This window comes from Dendrobates tinctorius, unplaced genomic scaffold (genome assembly GCF_039654945.1).
Source record: "Dendrobates tinctorius isolate UK_male_01 unplaced genomic scaffold, ASM3965494v1 ptg000018l, whole genome shotgun sequence".
NCBI classification, from domain to species: Eukaryota; Metazoa; Chordata; class Amphibia; order Anura; family Dendrobatidae; genus Dendrobates; species Dendrobates tinctorius.
Genome location: NW_027361686.1, coordinates 20,308,705 through 20,327,522, shown reverse-complemented (window position 1 = coordinate 20,327,522; position 18,818 = coordinate 20,308,705). Strand labels below are relative to the sequence as shown.

Genomic DNA, 18,818 nt, shown 5'->3' with positions numbered 1-18,818 from the left:
TGAGTTTTCTCCCACACTCTGAAGACTTACTGATAGGGAATTTAGATTGGGAGTCCTGATGGGGACAGTGATGATTATGTCTGTAAAGCACTGCTGAATACTGTGTGTTAATAAATTCTACCATCACATAGTATCTGTTGTAGGGTCCATTGCCTTATAATTGTTCCATCCAACTTTCTTCAATCAGCAGCTTCTTGCTACAGGAGAAGTTTGTCATATGGTAATAACCTGTGTGATCAATTACGTTCCTAAACGAATATTAATGACACGGCACCTACAGCATTTAGCAACTCAGATACAGAGTGTTGGTGGCAGAAAAAAATGAAAACAATAGTACTCTAGCTACCCAAGCCTTCATCTCGGCCCTGTATTAAAGATAGTTATTTGTCCTGCTTGCAATCATTAGACTGGTAAGGATGGAAATGAACCAAGTAGAGCTGTAGCTTTATATATACAGATCCTTACTGTTTTTTCAGACAAAGACACAATCCTGGAATTTATATGAAATGTGAGCAGATCAAGTACAGTTTATAATTTCTAATCAGAGAAATAGGTTATGGTATAATATCTGAATCCTTAGGAAGCACCTGGATGAGGCTCTAATGGGCATTGCGTTTCATAAGACTCATAGCACTTGGTGAGCCATATATTAATATCAAGGAGCAGCCTGGGGACATAAGATTGAGGAGATCTGCAGGGACATTCAAGACTTATAGAGGGTTGGGAATTTTAAATTAATTGCATTTGTTTTGTCTGACAGAATTTCATACATTTATTCTTTAAACAATATTTCATTTGACAAATCCACATGAAACATGTAAAAAAAGGTTTGAGGTTGCATGGAAGTGCAGATCAGATGTTCTTGAATCCCTGAACCACTTTCATGGCTTTCTATACAGTACAAACACAGCGGCTTGTCAGCCAGTCACTGCTAAAGAGCACGGAAGTCAAGAAAAGTATCAGAGTACAGCTTCCCAAAAGGACACTGCCTTTATTATCCTGTCCTATCTTGACCCTCCAGCAGTAAAACAGAGCTATCATGAAATCACCCACTAAAGATAATGAGATTACCTGCTTAACTGTCCCGGTCAACACAGCAAAGCTGACAAGTGAGCTGCAACTGCACTCAACAGCCTATTGAGTGTGCTCTAGTGGCCATCCCGAAGACAGCATTATTTAAATATTTGTTTTATTTGTATAGCAACAAAAATAATTAAAATTCATTATATTAGAAAAAATAGTAGCAAATAGTAAAAAAAATACTAGCCAGGTAGTAGCTTTGGAGAAATATAGTGTTTTTTGCCCCAGGTTGTCCAATAATTCTTGTGTTCCATTTATTCCTTCAAAAAAAATTATTTTTGTAATATTTTTGTTATTTTTTGTTTCAAGGCTTTCTTCACATCATTATTTCTCAAGCAATATATAATGGGATTCACCAATGGAGGAAGGACACTATATACAATAGATGAGGCTTGAACAACATAAAATGAATCTGCATGCTTAGGACCATTGTAGCTAAAAACACCTGTTATGTAGAAAACTGTGACAACAATGAGGTGGGATGAACATGTGGAAAAGACCTTCTGCCTCCCCTTGGAAGAGTGAATTTTCAGTATGGTGGAAATGATGTGGACGTAGGAGTTCATCACAACTAGAAATGTTGAGGCACCTAGCAAGGTAGTGTCTATATGCAGTAACATTTGAATGGTCTTGGTATCACTACAAGCTGCTTCCAACATTGGAAGGACATCACAGAAGAAATTGTTAATGTACCGTTTATCGCAAAACCTTAGTTTCAAAGTCATCAAGGTGTGAGACATGGAGTTCAAGCACCCAATAAGGCAACATCCAGCCACAACATAGAAGCAGAACAGCCTATTCATAATAATGGAGTAACGTAAAGGGTTACATATGGCCACATATCGGTCATAGGCCATGACAGTGAGAAGAAGACTCTCCGTCCCTCCAGCATAAACAAAGAAATAAAGTTGTAAAAAACATTCATGAAATGATATTCCTCTGTTCCCTGTCATAGCATTCACCAGCATGGCGGGGAGGGTGACCGTAGAGTAACAGACATCTAAGACGGATAGACATCTCAAGAAAAAGTACATGGGGGTTTGCAGTTGGCTGGATACCTGGATAATACTAAACACAGAGAGATTCGCTAGAAGAACCACAATGTAGGTCAGGCCAAGTAAAACTGAACAGGAAGCTTTGCCCAAGGAAAATCCTAGTAGGATGAAGTCATCCATGTAAGTCTTGTTTGCAGACGTAATTAAAACCTAAGGGAGCAAAATAAAGACATCATAATATTAGAATCAGAACTTAAAACTCCTAGAGCCCAATGCAAGGATCCTACTGTGTAACTTTGCATGGTTTTCCAATTTGTGGCTAAGTTGCTTCCACTTTTCAATAATAATACTCAAAGTGAAATATTAAAAAGGGAAGAAATTTGATGAACTGACTTGATATTAACCCCTTTACCCCTGAAGGTGTTTTGTACATTAAGGACCGGGCCAATTTTTACAATTCTGACAACTGTCCATTTATGAGGTAATAACGTAATAACTCTGTAACTAGTGTTGAGCGATACCGTCCGATACTTAAAAGTATCGGATCGGATGGTATCGGCCGATCTAAAAAAAATATCGGGTATCGCCGATTCCGATACCAGAAGTCCCATTCAAGACTATGGGACTTCCGGTATCGGAATAAGAAAAACCCTATTTTTGCCTTGTACAGCCTCTCTGGGGTCTGTACGGGCCTTTCGGGGGGCTGTGCCGGCCTGCCGGGGGGTCTGTGCTGGCTCCGGTGGTCTGTGCCGGCCTGCCGGGGGGCTGTGCCGGCCTGCCGGGGGGTCTGTGCAGGCTCCGGTGGTCAGTGCCGGCCTGCTGGGGGGCTGTGCCGGCCTGCTGTGGGGTCTGTGCAGGCTCCGGTGGTCTGTGCCGGCCTGCCGGGGGGCTGTGCCGGCCTGCCGGTGGTCTGTGCAGGCTCCGGTGGTCTGTGCCGGCCTGCCAGGGGGCTGTGCCGGCCTGCCGGTGGTCTGTGCAGGCTCCGGGGGGCTGTGCCGGCCTGCCGGGGGGCTGTGCCGGCCTGCCGGTGGTCTGTGCAGGCTCCGGTAGTCTGTGCAGGCATCGTCCGATGGGACTACAAGTCCCATCGGGCGATGCCTGCTACCATGACAGTGATTGACACATTAGCCAATGATGGGACAGTAGTAGTCCCATCATCCGGCTAATGTGTTGAATGTAAAAAAAAAAAAAAAAAAAAAAATTTACATGCTACATACATGCTACATACATGCTACATACATACAACATGCATACTACATATATACTACATGCAACATACATACTACATACATGCTACATACATACAACATGCATACTACATATATACTACATGTAACATACATACTACATACATGCTACATACTACATGCATGCTACATACATACTACATGCATAATACATATATACTACATGCATGCAACATACATATAACATATATACTACATGCATGTAACATGCATACTATATATATACTATATACTGTATACTACATGTAACATACATACTACATATATACTACAAGCAACATGCATACTACATACATGCTACATACATGCTACATACATACTACATACATAATACATATATACTACATGCATGCAACATACATACAACATATATACTACATGCATGCAACATGCATACTACATATATACTATATATACTACATGTAACATACATACTACATATATACTACATGCATACTACATACATACTACATACATGCTACATACATACTACATACATACACTACATGCATGCAACATACATACTACATATATACCACATGCATGCAACATGCATACTACATATATACTGCATATATACTACATGCATGCAACATACATATATACTACATGCAATACATACATATAGACATACAGTACATATAACATAGAGTACATACTCACCGTCACTTGTCACTTTGATCCCCGAAGCCATTGAAGACATTCAACACATTAGCCGGATGATGGGACTACTACTGTCCCATCATTGGCTAATGTGTCAATCACTGTCATGGTAGCAGGCATCGCCCGATGGGACTTGTAGTCCCATCGGACGATGCCTGCACAGACCCCCGGAGCCTGCACAGACCACCGGCAGGCCGGCACAGACCACCGGAGCCTGCACAGACCACCGGCAGGCCGGCACAGCCCCCCGGCAGACCGGCACAGACCACCGGAGCCTGCACAGACCACCGGCAGGCCGGCACAGACCCCCGGAGCCTGCACAGACCACCGACAGGCCGGCACAGCCCCCCGGCAGGCCGGCACAGACCACCGGAGCCTGCACAGACCACCGGCAGGCCGGCACAGCCCCCCGGCAGGCCGGCACAGACCACCGGAGCCTGCACAGACCACCGGCAGGCCGGTACAGACCCCCGGACAGTCGGCACAACCCCCCGAAGGCCCGAACTGACGGCGCATCATGATGCGCACAGACAGCGCATCATGATGACGTCATTTCGGCAGCCAATCAGAGCCACAAAAGTGGCTCATTGCATTTTGGACTTCCGATTCCGGTATCCGATACGAAAAAGTATCGGTACTCGGTATCAGAATTCCGATACGGCAAATATCGGCCGATACCCGATACTTGCGGTATCGGAAAGCTCAACACTATCTGTAACGCTTCAACGGATCCCGGTGACATATTGTACTGCATGTTAGTGGTAAAACTTTTTCGGTATGACTTGCGTTTATTTGTAAAAAAAAGCTGGAAATTTGTCAAAAATTTAGAAAAATTTGCAATTTTTCAACTTTGAATTCTCATGCCCTTAAATCACAGAGATATGTCACACAAAATAGTTAATAAGTAACATTTCCCACATGTTTACTTTACATCAGCATAATATTGGAACCAAAATTTGTTTTTGTTAAAAAGTTATAAAGGTTAAAAGTTAACCAGCAATTTTTCATTTTTCACACAAAATGTACAAAACCATTTTTTTTGAGACCATATCACATTTGAAGTCACTTTGAGGAGTCTATATGATAGAAAATACCCTAAAGTGACACCATTCTAAAAACTGCTTCCCTCAAGGTGCTCAAAGCCACATTCTAGAAGTTTATTAATCCTTCAGGTGCTTCACAGTATTTTTGAAATGTGGAGAAAAAAATGAACATTTAACTTTTTTTCACAAAAAATTTACTTTTGATCCAATTTTTTTTTATTTTGACAAGGGTAACAGGAATAAATAGCCCCCCAGATTTGTTGTGTAATTTCTCCTGAGCATGCCAATATCCCATTTGAGGGAGAAAAAAAACCACTGTTTGGGCGCACAGCAGAGCTTGGAAGGGAAGGAGTGCCATTTGACTTTTTGAATGCAAAATTTGCTGGAACAATTGGCAGACGCCATGTCGCATTTGGAGAACCTCTGATGTGCCTAAACAGTGGAAACCCCCCACAAGTGACACCATTTTGGAATCTAGACCTCCAGGGAACTGATCAAGGTGTGTGGAGAGCACATTGAACCCTCAGGTGCTTCACAGAATTTTAAAACGTTGAGCCATAAAAATAAAAAAAATCTACCGTAATTTTCCCCACAAATACAGGTGCTTCTCACAAAATAAGAATATCATCAAAAAGTTAATTTATTTCAGTTCTTCAATACTAAAAGTGAAACTCATATTATATAGAGTCATTACAAACAGAGTGATCTATTTCAAGTGTTTATTTCTGTTAATGTTGATGATTATGGCTTACAGCCAATGAAAACCCAAAAGTCATTATCTCAGTAAATTAGAATACTTTATAACACCAGCTTGAAAAATTATTTTTAAATCCGAAATGTTGGTAAACTGAAATGTATGTTCAGTAAATGCACTCAATACTTGGACTAGGCTCCTTTTGCATCAATTACTGCATCAATGTGGCGTGGCATGGAGGCGATCAGCCTGTGGCACTGCTGAGGTGTTATGGAAGCCCAGGTTGCTTTGATAGCAGCCTTCAGCTCGTCTGCATTGTTGGTCTTGTGTCTCTCATCTTCCTCTTGACAATACCCTATAGATTCTCTATGGTATTAAGGTCAGGCGAGTTTGCTGGTCAATCAAGCACAGTGATACTGTTGTCTTTAAGCCAGGTACTGGTACTTTTGGCAATGCAGACAGGTGTCAAGTCCTGCTGGAGAATGAAATTTCCATCTCCAAAATGCTTGTCGGTATAGGGAAGCATGAAGTCCCCTATGATTTCCTGGTAGACGGCTGCACTGACTTTGGTCTTGATAAAACACAGTGTACCTACAACAGCAGATGACATGGCTTCCCAAACCATCACTGATTGTGGAAACTTGACACTAGACCTCAAGCACCTTGGATTGTGTGCATCTCCACTCTTCCTCCAGACTCTGGGACCTTGATTTCCAAATGAAATGCTAAATTTACTTTCATCTGAAAAGAACATCTTGGACCACTTGGCAACAGTCCAGTTATTTTTCTCTGTGGCCCAGATAAGATGCTTCTGGTGTTGTCTATTGGTCATGAGTGACTTGACACAAGGAATGTGACACTTGTAGCTCATGTCCTGGATACGCCTGTATGTTGTGGCTCTTGAAGCAATGATTCCAGCAGCAGTCCACTCCTTGTGAATCTCCCCCAAGTTTTTGAATGGCCTTTTCTTAACTATCCTTTCAGGGCTGCGGTTATACCGGTTGCTTGTGCACCTTTTTCTACCACACCTTTTCCTTCCACTTATCATTAAATATACACAAATAAACAGATATAATAAACAGAAAAAAACACTTGAAATAGATCACTCTGTAATGACTCTATATATAATATAGGAGTTTCACATTTTGTATTGAAGAACCGAAATAAATTAACTTTTTGATGATGTTCTAATTTTGTGAGAAGCACCTGCATGTTTTTAGCCCAAAATATTGCATTTTCATAAGGGTAACAGGAGAAATTGCACGATACAATATGTTGTACAAATTTTCCTGAGTACACCGACACCCAATATGAGGGAGAAAACCATTTGAATTTTTGAATACAAACTTGGCTAGAATAGAGAACAGACACCATGTTGCTTTTGCAGAGCCCCTGATGTGCCTAAACAGTGGAAGCCCCCCACAAGTGACCCCATTTTGGAAACTAGACCCCTCAAGGAATGTATTTAAATGCATAGTGAGCACCTTGAACCCCCAGGTACTTCAAAAAAGTTTATAAAGTTGAGCTGTGAAAATAATAAAATCACATTTTCCTCAAAAAAATATTATTTTAGCCCCAAATTTTGCATTTTCATATAGGTAAAAGGAGAAATTGCACCATACAATTTGTAGTGCAATTTCTCCTGAGTATGCCAATACCCAATATGAGGGATAAAACCACTGTTTGGGCACACATCAGTACTCGGAAGGGAAGGCGCATCATTTGACTTTTTGGATGTAAAATTCCCTGGAATCATTAGCGGATGTCATATCCCATTTAGACACCCTTCCAGCAATGCACTTAGATGTGCGGTGAGCACCTTGAACCCCAGGTGCTTCACCAAAGTTTATAATATTGAGCTGTGAAAATAATAAAATCACATTTTCCTCAAAAAAATATTATTTTAGCCCCAAATTTTGCATTTTCATATAGGTAAAAGGAGAAATTGCACCATACAATTTGTAGTGCAATTTCTCCTGAGTATGCCGATACCCAATATGAGGGATAAAACCACTGTTTGGGCACACATCAGTACTCGGAAGGGAAGGCGCATCATTTGACTTTTTGGATGTAAAATTTCCTGGAATCATTAGCGGATGTCATATCCCATTTAGACACCCCTCCAGCAATGCACTTAGATGTGTGGTGAGCACCTTGAACCCCAGGTGCTTCACCGAAGTTTATAACATTGAGCTGTGAAAATAATAAAATCACATTTTCCTCACAAAAATGTTGTTTTAGCCCCAAGTTTTTAATTTTTCTAAGGTTCTAAGGGCTATTAGGATTTTATTAACAGCAAACTGAGGTCAATTTTTTCCTGAGTGTGCCAATACCCTACATGTTATCAGGAAATATTTTTCAGGCACAATGCAAAGCTCAGAAGGGAAGGAGCATCAGCTTTTACTGTTATGGTTTGCAGGTGCCATGACTGGGAGAGCCGATAAGGTGGCAGAACAGCAGAAATTCCCATAAGTGACCCCATTTTACAAACTACACCTCTCAATTAATTCATCTAGGGGTGCAGTGTTCATATTGACACCACGGGTGTGTAACAGAATTTTATACGATGGAGCAGTGAGGAAAAATAGCTAAATTTTTACCACCAAAATTTAGTTTTAGTCCCAGAAGTGGGTAAAAATGGCACCATAATTTGTCCCACAATTTCTACTGAATGTAGAAATAAATCATATGTGTCTGTACAGTACTGCTTAGCCATACGGAGAGACTCGGGAGGAACAGAGCACTATTTGCCTCCTGGAGCGCAGATTTTCCTAGAACAGTTTGTGGACTCCATAAACAGAGCCCCCTGCTAGAAGATGTCAATTGACCCCATTTTGGAAATTATACCCCTTTTGGAATTTATCTACAGGTGTAGTGACAATTTTAACTTCATGGGTAATTTCCAGAAACAAGCAGCAATGAATGTTGTCGAGTGAAAATTGCAAACTGCAGTTGTAGTGACTTGTACACTGTAGTGACCAGTACATTGCAGTCACCAGTGCATTATGCCCAGCCCTTGCTTCTGGAGACATGTACCCGTAAGGCAAGCTCTCATCGCTTTAGAAATGCCAAACATGTGGACACTTATGTGGTTTAGGTACACTACGGGGCTCAGAACGGAGGGGGCATTTGGATATGGGAGCGGAAAATTTGCTGAATTTCTTTTGGCAGGTGAGAAGCCATTTCGCTTTTCCAGATCCTTTGTACTACCAGTAATGTGGACGCCCCTTATATTTGCATTAACAGATGACAGACCTGAGTGAGGGCTTGCTTTTTCTGTGGATTGAATTGAAGCTTTTATTGGGAACATTTTGCATAACGTTTCGGATCACATTTATCTACGCTGACCACTTACTTTGGGGTTTCCTTCTAAATCACTGAGTGACGTGATTCAGATGAAATCCTCGAGGCATCCATTCACTATAATGAGGAAGCAGAGTGACTCTCGACTCCGTCTGGCCTCTGTTCAGTGGTGTCCTTTTGTCCTTTTCAGAAGTGCACAAAACTGTGGCCGACAACACTTTTATGCAGTCCTAAAAAGACAGGCACCGCCGAATCACAGGTCAAATGGCATCCACAGTTCCTCCTATCTGCCTCATTATAGGGAATCGTCCGTCGAGGGCTCTGATTGAATCACGTAATTCATAGATTTACATGGAAAGCGCTCAATGCAGAGTGCAGGAAAAATGTGTGTCGAGCCTTACTGCGATCTTTGGGAGGCAGAATGAAAAATCAACAGCGGGTGAAGAATTGGTTTTATTTATTTTTTATGCAATTCCTCATGTGTCATAAGTGATTAGGCGACTCTATTCTTCCTGACAGTGCGATTACAGCAATACCAGATTTACAGTATATTGGGTTTTTATGTTTAGCTACTGTCACACACTAAAAGACACTTTTCATTGCTTTAGGCTTAGCTAGCCCTCCGGCTGTGCCGAGGCATCTAGGATCATCGTAGGTGCGCTCCATGGCTAATGCTAGTTGTGTGGACAGGATCAGGGGTCTGCAATCTGCTTAGTTACCAACCTCTCTGGTTTTCTGTGGCTTAGCATGGGCCTGCGATCCTCTTCGGTGACCCATTCATAACCCGACCCCCTGGCGTATATGACTCGCGTATAAGCCGAGAGAGGGACTTTCAGCCCCAAAAAATGGGCTGAAAATCTTGGCAAATACGCGAGTATATACAGTAGCTTGATGAGCAGACTTGGCAAGCCCCTGTCCCACCTCGGCTTAGCCCTTTTCGGCAGAGTGGAATCAAACAGGTGAAAAAACACCTATAGTGGCAAATTCTTTGCTCAACTGCCTTTAATGTAGAACATTGTGACTTTTCAAAGCTTTTACTTCAGTCTTCTGATGTAAAACATTTGATTAATCAGCCCCCATGTCTACAAAAAAAAATAGTAGCAAGAGCACAATATTTAAGGGCTGGGGGGACATTTACACTGTTCAATGGACAAGATGCTGGATGGGGTGGGCACGGAAGCCATGAAGTTATCACCTCACCTCACATACAGTGGGTACGGAAAGTATTCAGACCCCTTTACATTTTTCACTCTTTGTTTCATTGCAGCCATTTGGTAAATTCAAAAAAGTTAATGCAGGGGGGCATTTATGTACATTTAGTCGAAGTACATTTATAAAAGTACAGGCAGTTATAACATGGCTGAATCTAACACGCATCTCTATTCTCTTCTTACAGGTATTTAACTCTTTCAAGATACTTCACTGAATCCTGCATGTATCCTACCTATGTAATTAATCTTAGCAGCATATATAATGGTATTTAACTCTTTCAAGATGCTTCACTGAATCCTGCATGTATCCTACCTATGTAATTCATCTTAGCAGCATATACAGTTAGGTCCATATATATTTGGACAGAGTCAACAAATGTTGAAACTCCTAAACCCTTCATCCAATTTTAATGTGGATACCCTCAAATGAAAGCTGAAAGTCTGAACTTCAACTGCATCTGAATTGTTTTGTTTAAAATTCATTGTGGTAATGTCTAGAACCAAAATCAGAAAAATGTTGTCTCTGTCCAAATATATACAGTTGTGGCTAAAAGTATTGACACCCCTGCAATTCTGTCAGATAATACTCCGTTTCTTCCTGAAAATGATTGCAAACACAAATTCTTTGGTATTATTATCTTCATTTAATTTGTCTTAAATGAAAAAAACACAAAAGAGAATGAAGCAAAAAGCAAAACATTGATCATTTCACACAAAACTCCAAAAACGGGCCAGACAAAAGTATTGGCACCCTCAGCCTAATACTTGGTTGCACAACCTTTAGCCAAAATAACTGCGACCAACCACTTCCAATAACCATGAATGAGTTTCTTACAATACTCTGCTCGAATTTTAGACCATTCTTCTTTGGCAAACTGCTCCAGGTCCCTGATATTTGAAGGGTGCCTTCTCCAAACTGCCATTTTTAGATCTCTCCACAGGTGTTCTATGGGATTCAGGTCTGGACTCATTGCTGGCCACCTTAGAAGTCTCCAGTGCTTTCTCTCAAACCATTTTCTATTGCTTTTTGAAGTGTGTTTTGGGTCATTGTCCTGCTGGAAGACCCATGACCTCTGAGGGAGACCCAGCTTTCTCACACTGGGCCCTACATTATGCTGCAGAATTTGTTGGTAGTCTTCAGGCTTCATAATGCCATGCACACGGTCAAGCAGTCCAGTGCCAAAGGCAGCAAAGCAACCCCAAATCATCAGGGAACTTCCACCATGTTTGACTGTAGGGACCGTGTTCTTTTCTTTGAATGCCTCTTTTTTTCTCCTGTAAACTCTATGTTGATGCCTTTGCCCAAAAAGCTCTACTTTTGTCTCATCTGACCAGAGAACATTCTTCCAAAACGTTTTAGGCTTTTCAGGTAAGTTTTGGCAAACTCCAGCATGGCTTTTTTATGTCTCGAGGTAAGAAGTGGGGTCTTCCTGGGTCTTCTACCATACAGTCCCTCTTCATTCAGATGCCGACGGATAGTACGGGTTGACACTGTTGTACCCTCGGACTGCAGGGCAGCTTGAACTTGTTTGGATGTTAGTTGAGGTTCTTTATCCAACATCCACACAATCTTGCGTTGAAATCTCTTGTCAATTTTTCTTTTCCGTCCACATCTAGGGAGGTTAGCCACAGTGCCATGGGCTTTAAACTTCTTGATGACACTGTGCACGGTAGACACAGGAACATTCTGGTCTTTGGAGATGGACTTGTAGCCTTGAGATTGCTCATGCTTCCTCACAATTTGGTTTCTCAAGTCGTCAGACAGTTCTTTGGTCTTCTTTCTTTTCTCCATGCTCAATGTGGTACACACAAGGACAAAGGACAGAGGTTGAGTCAACTTTAATCCATGTCAACTGGCTGCAAGTGTGATTTAGTTATTGCCAACACCTGTTAGGTACCACAGGTAAGTTACAGGTGCTGTTAATTACAAAAATTAGAGAAGCATCACATGATTTTTCGAACAGTGCCAATACTTTTGTCCACCCTCTTTTTTATGTTTGGTGTGGAATTATATCCAATTTGGCTTTAGGACAATTCTTTTTGTGTTTTTTCATTTAAGACAAATTAAATGAAGATAATAATACCAAAGAATTTGTGTTTGCAATCATTTTCAGGAAGAAACTGAGTATTATCTGACAGAATTGCAGGGGTGTCAATACTTTTGGCCACAACTGTATGGACTTAACTGTATAATGGTATATAGTTATTTCAACTTACTCTGCTTGTCCCCTTATGCTATAAGGTCAAGAAACTTTTCAAAGTGGTTTATGATCCATGTAGGCCCGGACACTTGTTTATCTGCTCACTACATTTATTGTGTCCTGCTGTCTCAACTTAGTTTGATTGATTGCTAACGAGTGACAAAAAAAAGTAAGATCTTAGAACTGGCCTCCTATATATTCAGACATAGCCTGGGGAATCATTTAAGCAGGGGGCCATTTATGTACATTTAATCGGAGTACATTTATCAAAGTATGGGTATTTATAACATGGCTGAATCTAACATACATCTCTATTCTCTTCATAGAGGTATTTAACTCTTTCAAGCTACTTAACTGAATACTGCATGTATCCTACCTATGTAATTCATCTTAGCAGCATACAGTGGGGAAAAAAAGTATTTAGTCAGTCAGCAATAGTGCAAGTTCCACCACTTAAAAAGATGAGAGGCGTCTGTAATTTACATCATAGGTAGACCTCAACTATGGGAGACAAACTGAGAAAAAAAAATCCAGAAAATCACATTGTCTGTTTTTTTTTCATTTTATTTGCATATTATGGTGGAAAATAAGTATTTGGTCAGAAACAAAATTTCATCTCAATACTTTGTGATATATCCTTTGTTGGCAATGACAGAGGTCAAATGTTTTCTGTAAGTCTTCACAAGGTTGCCACACACTGTTGTTGGTATGTTGGCCCATTCCTCCATGCAGATCTCCTCTAGAGCAGTGATGTTTTTGGCTTTTCGCTTGGCAACACGGACTTTCAACTCCCTCCAAAGGTTTTCTATAGGGTTGAGATCTGGAGACTAGCTAGGCCACTCCAGGACCTTGAAATGCTTCTTACGAAGCCACTCCTTCGTTGCCCTGGCGGTGTGCTTTGGATCATTGTCATGTTGAAAGACCCAGCCACATTTCATCTTCAATGCCCTTGCTGATGGAAGGAGGTTTGCACTCAAAATCTCACGATACATGGCCCCATTCATTCTTTCATGTACCCGGATCAGTCGTCCTGGCCCCTTTGCAGAGAAACAGCCCCAAAGCATGATGTTTCCACCACCATGCTTTACAGTAGGTATGGTGTTTGATGGATGCAACTCAGTATGATTTTTCCTCCAAACACGACAAGTTGTGTTTCTACCAAACAGTTCCAGTTTGGTTTCATCAGACCATAGGACATTCTCCCAAAACTCCTCTGGATCATCCAAATGCTCTCTAGCAAACTTCAGACGGGCCCGGACATGTACAGGCTTAAGCAGTGGGACACGTCTGGCACTGCAGGATCTGAGTCCATGGTGGCGTAGTGTGTTACTTATGGTAGGCCTTGTTACATTGGTCCCAGCTCTCTGCAGTTCATTCACTAGGTCCCCCCGCGTGGTTTTGGGATTTTTGCTCACCGTTCTTGTGATCATTCTGACCCCACGGGGTGGGATTTTGCGTGGAGCACCAGATCGAGGGAGATTATCAGTGGTCTTGTATGTCTTCCATTTTCTAATTATTGCTCCCACAGTTGATTTCTTCACTCCAAGCTGGTTGGCTATTGCAGATTCAGTCTTCCCAGCCTGGTGCAGGGCTACAATTTTGTTTCTGGTGTCCTTTGACAGCTCTTTGGTCTTCACCATAGTGGAGTTTGGAGTCAGACTGTTTGAGGGTGTGCACAGGTGTCTTTTTATACTGATAACAAGTTTAAACAGGTGCCATTACTACAGGTAATGAGTGGAGGAAAGAGGAGACTCTTAAAGAAGAAGTTACAGGTCTGTGAGAGCCAGAAATCTTGATTGCTTGTTTCTGACCAAATACTTATTTTCCACCATAATATGCAAATAAAATGAAAAAAAACAGACAATGTGATTTTCTGGATTTTTTTTTCTCAGTTTGTCTCCCATAGTTGAGGTCTACCTATGATGTAAATTACAGATGCCTCTCATCTTTTTAAGTGGTGGAACTTGCACTATTGCTGACTGACTAAATACTTTTTTTCCCCACTGTATATAATGGTATATAGTTATTTCAACTTACTCTGCTTGTCCCCTTATGCTATGAGGTGAAGTAACTTTTCAAAGTGGTTTATGATCCATGTAGGCATGGACACTTGTTTATCTGCTCACCACATTTATTGTGTCCTGCTGTCTCAACTTAGTTTGATTGATTGCTAATGAGTGAAAAAAAAGTAAGATCTTAAAATTGGACTTCTATATATTCAGACATAGCTTGGGGAAGCATTTATGCAGGGGGCATTTATGTACATTTAATCGGAGTACATTTATCAAAGTACGGGCAGTTATAGCATGGCAGTTAGACAGGGCAGGAGACAGGTAAGACAAATTAATAAATCTATTCCCTGTACATTTGGATTACCACAAATATATACCATATGCATTTGTATAATTTATATCCTGGCTGCTGCATTCACTCACATCCACCACCCTTGCATTAACTCTTTACACTCCATTCATATTGGCCCCTCTGTCCTTTCCTCTCCTATGTATAGCACTCACGCTCTTTTCACATTACTAAACAGCACATATCCATTCAGTGGCACCATCCAACACTCGAGACGCTCTAACAAATCACTTAACCATCTGCTCACTCTTTCTATCCTCCTCCTAGTAACAGGAGACATCTCTCCCAACCCCGGCCCCTCATGTTATAGTAAGTTGAACCCCTCAACTGCTACACTCAGAAACCAACCTCTCTAATCTTATTAATATTCCATACATGCCTTCTATCTCTTTTAATTGTGCCCTTTGGAATTCTCACTCAGTGTGTAATAAATTCATCCATGACTTCTTCCTTTTCGATTCTCTTAACCTTCTGGCTCTTACTGAAACCTGGATCCAGCAGTCAGACACCACCACTGCTGCTGCTCTTATATGGTGGACTACACTTCTCTCATATCCCAAGATTGGACAACAGAGCAGGTAGAGGCATTGGTCTGCTCCTATCACCCAAATGTACCTTTCAGGTTATCCCTCAAGTATCCTCACTTGTCTTCCCTTCTTTCGAGGTCCATGCTGTCAGACTCTACGTCCCTTCTCCATGCGTGTGAGTGGAGGTGGTTTACGGTCCTCCGGGCCCCTCCCATCAGTTTCTGGATCACTTTGCCACCTGGCTTTTCCACAATATCTCTCCTGTGACATCCTCCCCACCCTCATGGGAGACTTCAACATCCCCACTGCTCTTCCCCTCTCACCATCTGCTTCTCACCTTTATCTCTAACCTCCTCTTTCGGCCTCTCATAGCATACTAACTCCCCCACGCATGAAGACGGAAACTCCCTCGACTTGGTCTTCTCCGAGCTTTGCTCAGTGGATGATTTCACAAACTCCCCTCTCCCGCTCTCTGACTACAACCTTCTATCATTCTCTATCAAGAACTGCCATCCCACCCAGGTCACTCCCACTTTCCACACTTTTAGAAACATACAGGCCATTAACACCCAAAAACTAATGAAAAACTTGCAGTCATCGTTGGCCCCTATCTCCTCCCTCTCATGTCCTTATTCTGCACTGAAGCATTACAAAGAAACACTTCAAAATGCCTTGGATGAAACTGCACCTCCTATACATAGAACAACTAGGCACAGACGGCGACAATCCTGGCACACACTGCAAATACGCTTCCTACAGTGATGCTCCAGGTGTGCCAAATGTCTGTGGAGAAAATCCAATCTACCCAAAGATTTCATCCATTATAAGTTTATGCTGAAAACATACAACACTTCCCTTCACCTCTCAAAGCAAACATATTTGTTGTGAGTTCATTTTTCCCTTCACCATTGAGGTCTGATGAACTCCCTCCTCTGGTGAAGGAAGGTAGTGAGGCTGATTACCAAACACATGGGCAGCTAGATGATGACTGGGTGGCTGGAATTGAGTACTGGATATAAGGCTGCCGACGCCCTTCTTCCTGGCTGGTGATTTTCCTGCTGGATTCTTGGAGACCAGTCTGATTCCTGCATCTCAAAGCTAAGTTTTTCTGCTCTGCTTTGTACACTTCAGTTTGGTTTTTGTTTTGCCTTGTTTTTTGGGAGTTCTGCCATCCCCGGCCGGGGGTGAGCTGAATTCCATTTTTGTCTCTGATCTGTTGATCTTTTGCTCTGTCTTCAGAATATACCTGAGTGCTGATATAGTCTTTTGAAGCCTAGCGTCTTCAGGGCCTTTTTTTCCTATCAGTCGGTTGGCTCATTTTGATAGGGGTTTTGCGGATGGCAGACAGCAGCTTTCCTATCCTGTCCTATGTAGTTAGCTTGGGCCCCATCATTTGCTCAATCTATCTTTCTATCTGTGTTAGTGTTTTCATCTTGCTTCACAGTCATTATATGTTGGGGGCTGCCTATTGCTTTGGGGTCTGCTCTGGGGCAGTTTAGTTTTTCCCCTTTCTGTCTTTAGGCTATGTAGTTCTCCGGCTGTGATCGAGGGGTCTAGGGCACCGTAGGAACCCCCCACGGCTACTGCTAGTTTTTGTGGATAGGTTCAGGGGTCTGCAATCCGATAGCTGCCAACCTCTCTGGTTTTTCTGGACTTAGCTGGTATTTTGTTTTTTCCTCCTTCGGTGACTCATCAGAACACCTATTTCAATACCCTCATCAACTCACTTACCAATAACCCGAAATGTCTCTTTGACACTTTACTCCACCCAAGAGTGCAGGCCCCAACCACAGATCTCCACGCTGACGATCTGGCTAATGATTTCAAAGAAAAAATTGACCATATACGATAGGAAATTATCTCCCAATCCCCTCATACCATGCACTGTCCTCCCTCCCCCACTGCATCTAGCTCACTCTCTGATTTTGAACCAGTAACAGTAGAAGGCGTCTTGCATCTTCTCGCACTACTACTTGCACCAGTGACCTCATTCCATCACATCTCCTCCAGTCCCTTTCCCCGGCTGTCATCACTCACCTAACAAAAATATTTAACCTCTCACTCTCTTCTGGTATCTTTCCTTCCTCATTTAAGCCTGCCATCAAACAGCCATTACTTAAAAAACCATCCCTCGACCCAAATTGTGCCGCTAACTATAGACCTGTCTCTAATCTTCCCTTTATCTCTAAACTTCTGGAACACCTGTTAAGGCCCGACTTATCCGCTATCTCTCAGATAACTCTCTCCTCGACCCTCTACAATCCGGTTTCCGCTCTCTTCACTCAACTGAAACTGCCCTCACTAAAGTCTCTAATGATCTTCTAACAGCTAAATCTAATGGCCACTACTCCAAGGTAATTCTCTTGGATCTCTCCACAGCATTCCACACTGGATCATCAGCCCCTACTCTCTATGCTCCGTTCCATTGGCCTCAAGGTCATCGCTCTCTCTTGGTTCTCCTCCTATCTCTCTGACCTCTCCTTTAACTGTACATTTTGCTGGCTCCTCCTCCTCTCATCTTCCCCTTACTGTTGGGGTTCCTCAAGAATCGGTTCTAGGCCCCCTCCTCTTCTCTTTGTATACTGCCCCTATTGCTCAAGCAATCAGTATATTTGGGTTCCAGTACCATCTCTGTGCTGATGACACCCAATTATACACTTCTCCTGATATCACGTCTGCCTTTTTGGAAAACACCAGTGATTGTCTTACCGCTGTCAATAACATCATGTCCTCCATCTATCTGAAACTGAATCTGTCAAAAACTGAACTTCTCGTGTTTCCTCCCTCTACTAACCTACCTATGCCCGACATTGCCATTTCCGTGTGTGGTTCCACCATTACTCCCCAGCAACACGCCCGCTGTCTTGGGGTCATACTTGATTCTGAGCTTTCATTCACCCCCCACATCTGATCACTGTTTCGCTCTTGTTATCTGCGCCTCAAAAACATTTCTAGAATTCGACCCTTTCTTACTTTCGACTCTGCAAAAACTCTTACTGTTTCTCTTATTTTTTCTCATCTGGACTATTGTAGCTCTCTACTAATCGGTCTCCCTCTTACCAAACTCTCCCCTCTCCAATCTGTCCTGAATGCTGCAGCTAGGATCATATTCCTCACCAATCATTATACCGATGCCTCTACCTTGTGCCAGTCCTTAAACTGGTTAGCTATCCACTCCAGAATTCAGTATAAACTTACTACCCTCACCCACAAAGCACTTCATGGCTCAGCACCACCCTACATCTCCTCCCTCGTCTCAGCCTACAACCCTACCCATGCCCTCCGTTCTGCTAATGACCTGAGGTTAACATCCTCAATAATCAGAACATCCCACTCCCATCTCCAAGACTTTTCACATGCTGAGCCAATTCTTTGGAATACACTACCCAGGTTAATACGATTAATCGCCAATCCCCACAGTTTTAAGCGTGCCCTAAAAATGCATTTGTTCAGACTTGCCTATCGCCTCAACGCATTAACTTAAATATCCCTG

The 18,818-nt window shown here is 42.2% G+C and overlaps 1 protein-coding gene across 1 annotated transcript in view; it reads right to left on the bottom strand.

Moving 5' to 3' along the window:
• Positions 1-1,352: 1,352 nt before the first annotated feature.
• The window catches only part of LOC141082593 (olfactory receptor 8H1-like), a 32,946-nt gene continuing 15,480 nt past the window's right edge, over positions 1,353-18,818 (bottom strand). Inside the window, exon 2 of the mRNA XM_073566575.1 lies at positions 1,353-2,285. Coding sequence (XP_073422676.1) covers positions 1,353-2,285 — 933 coding nt within the window. The remainder of the gene's footprint in view (positions 2,286-18,818) is intronic.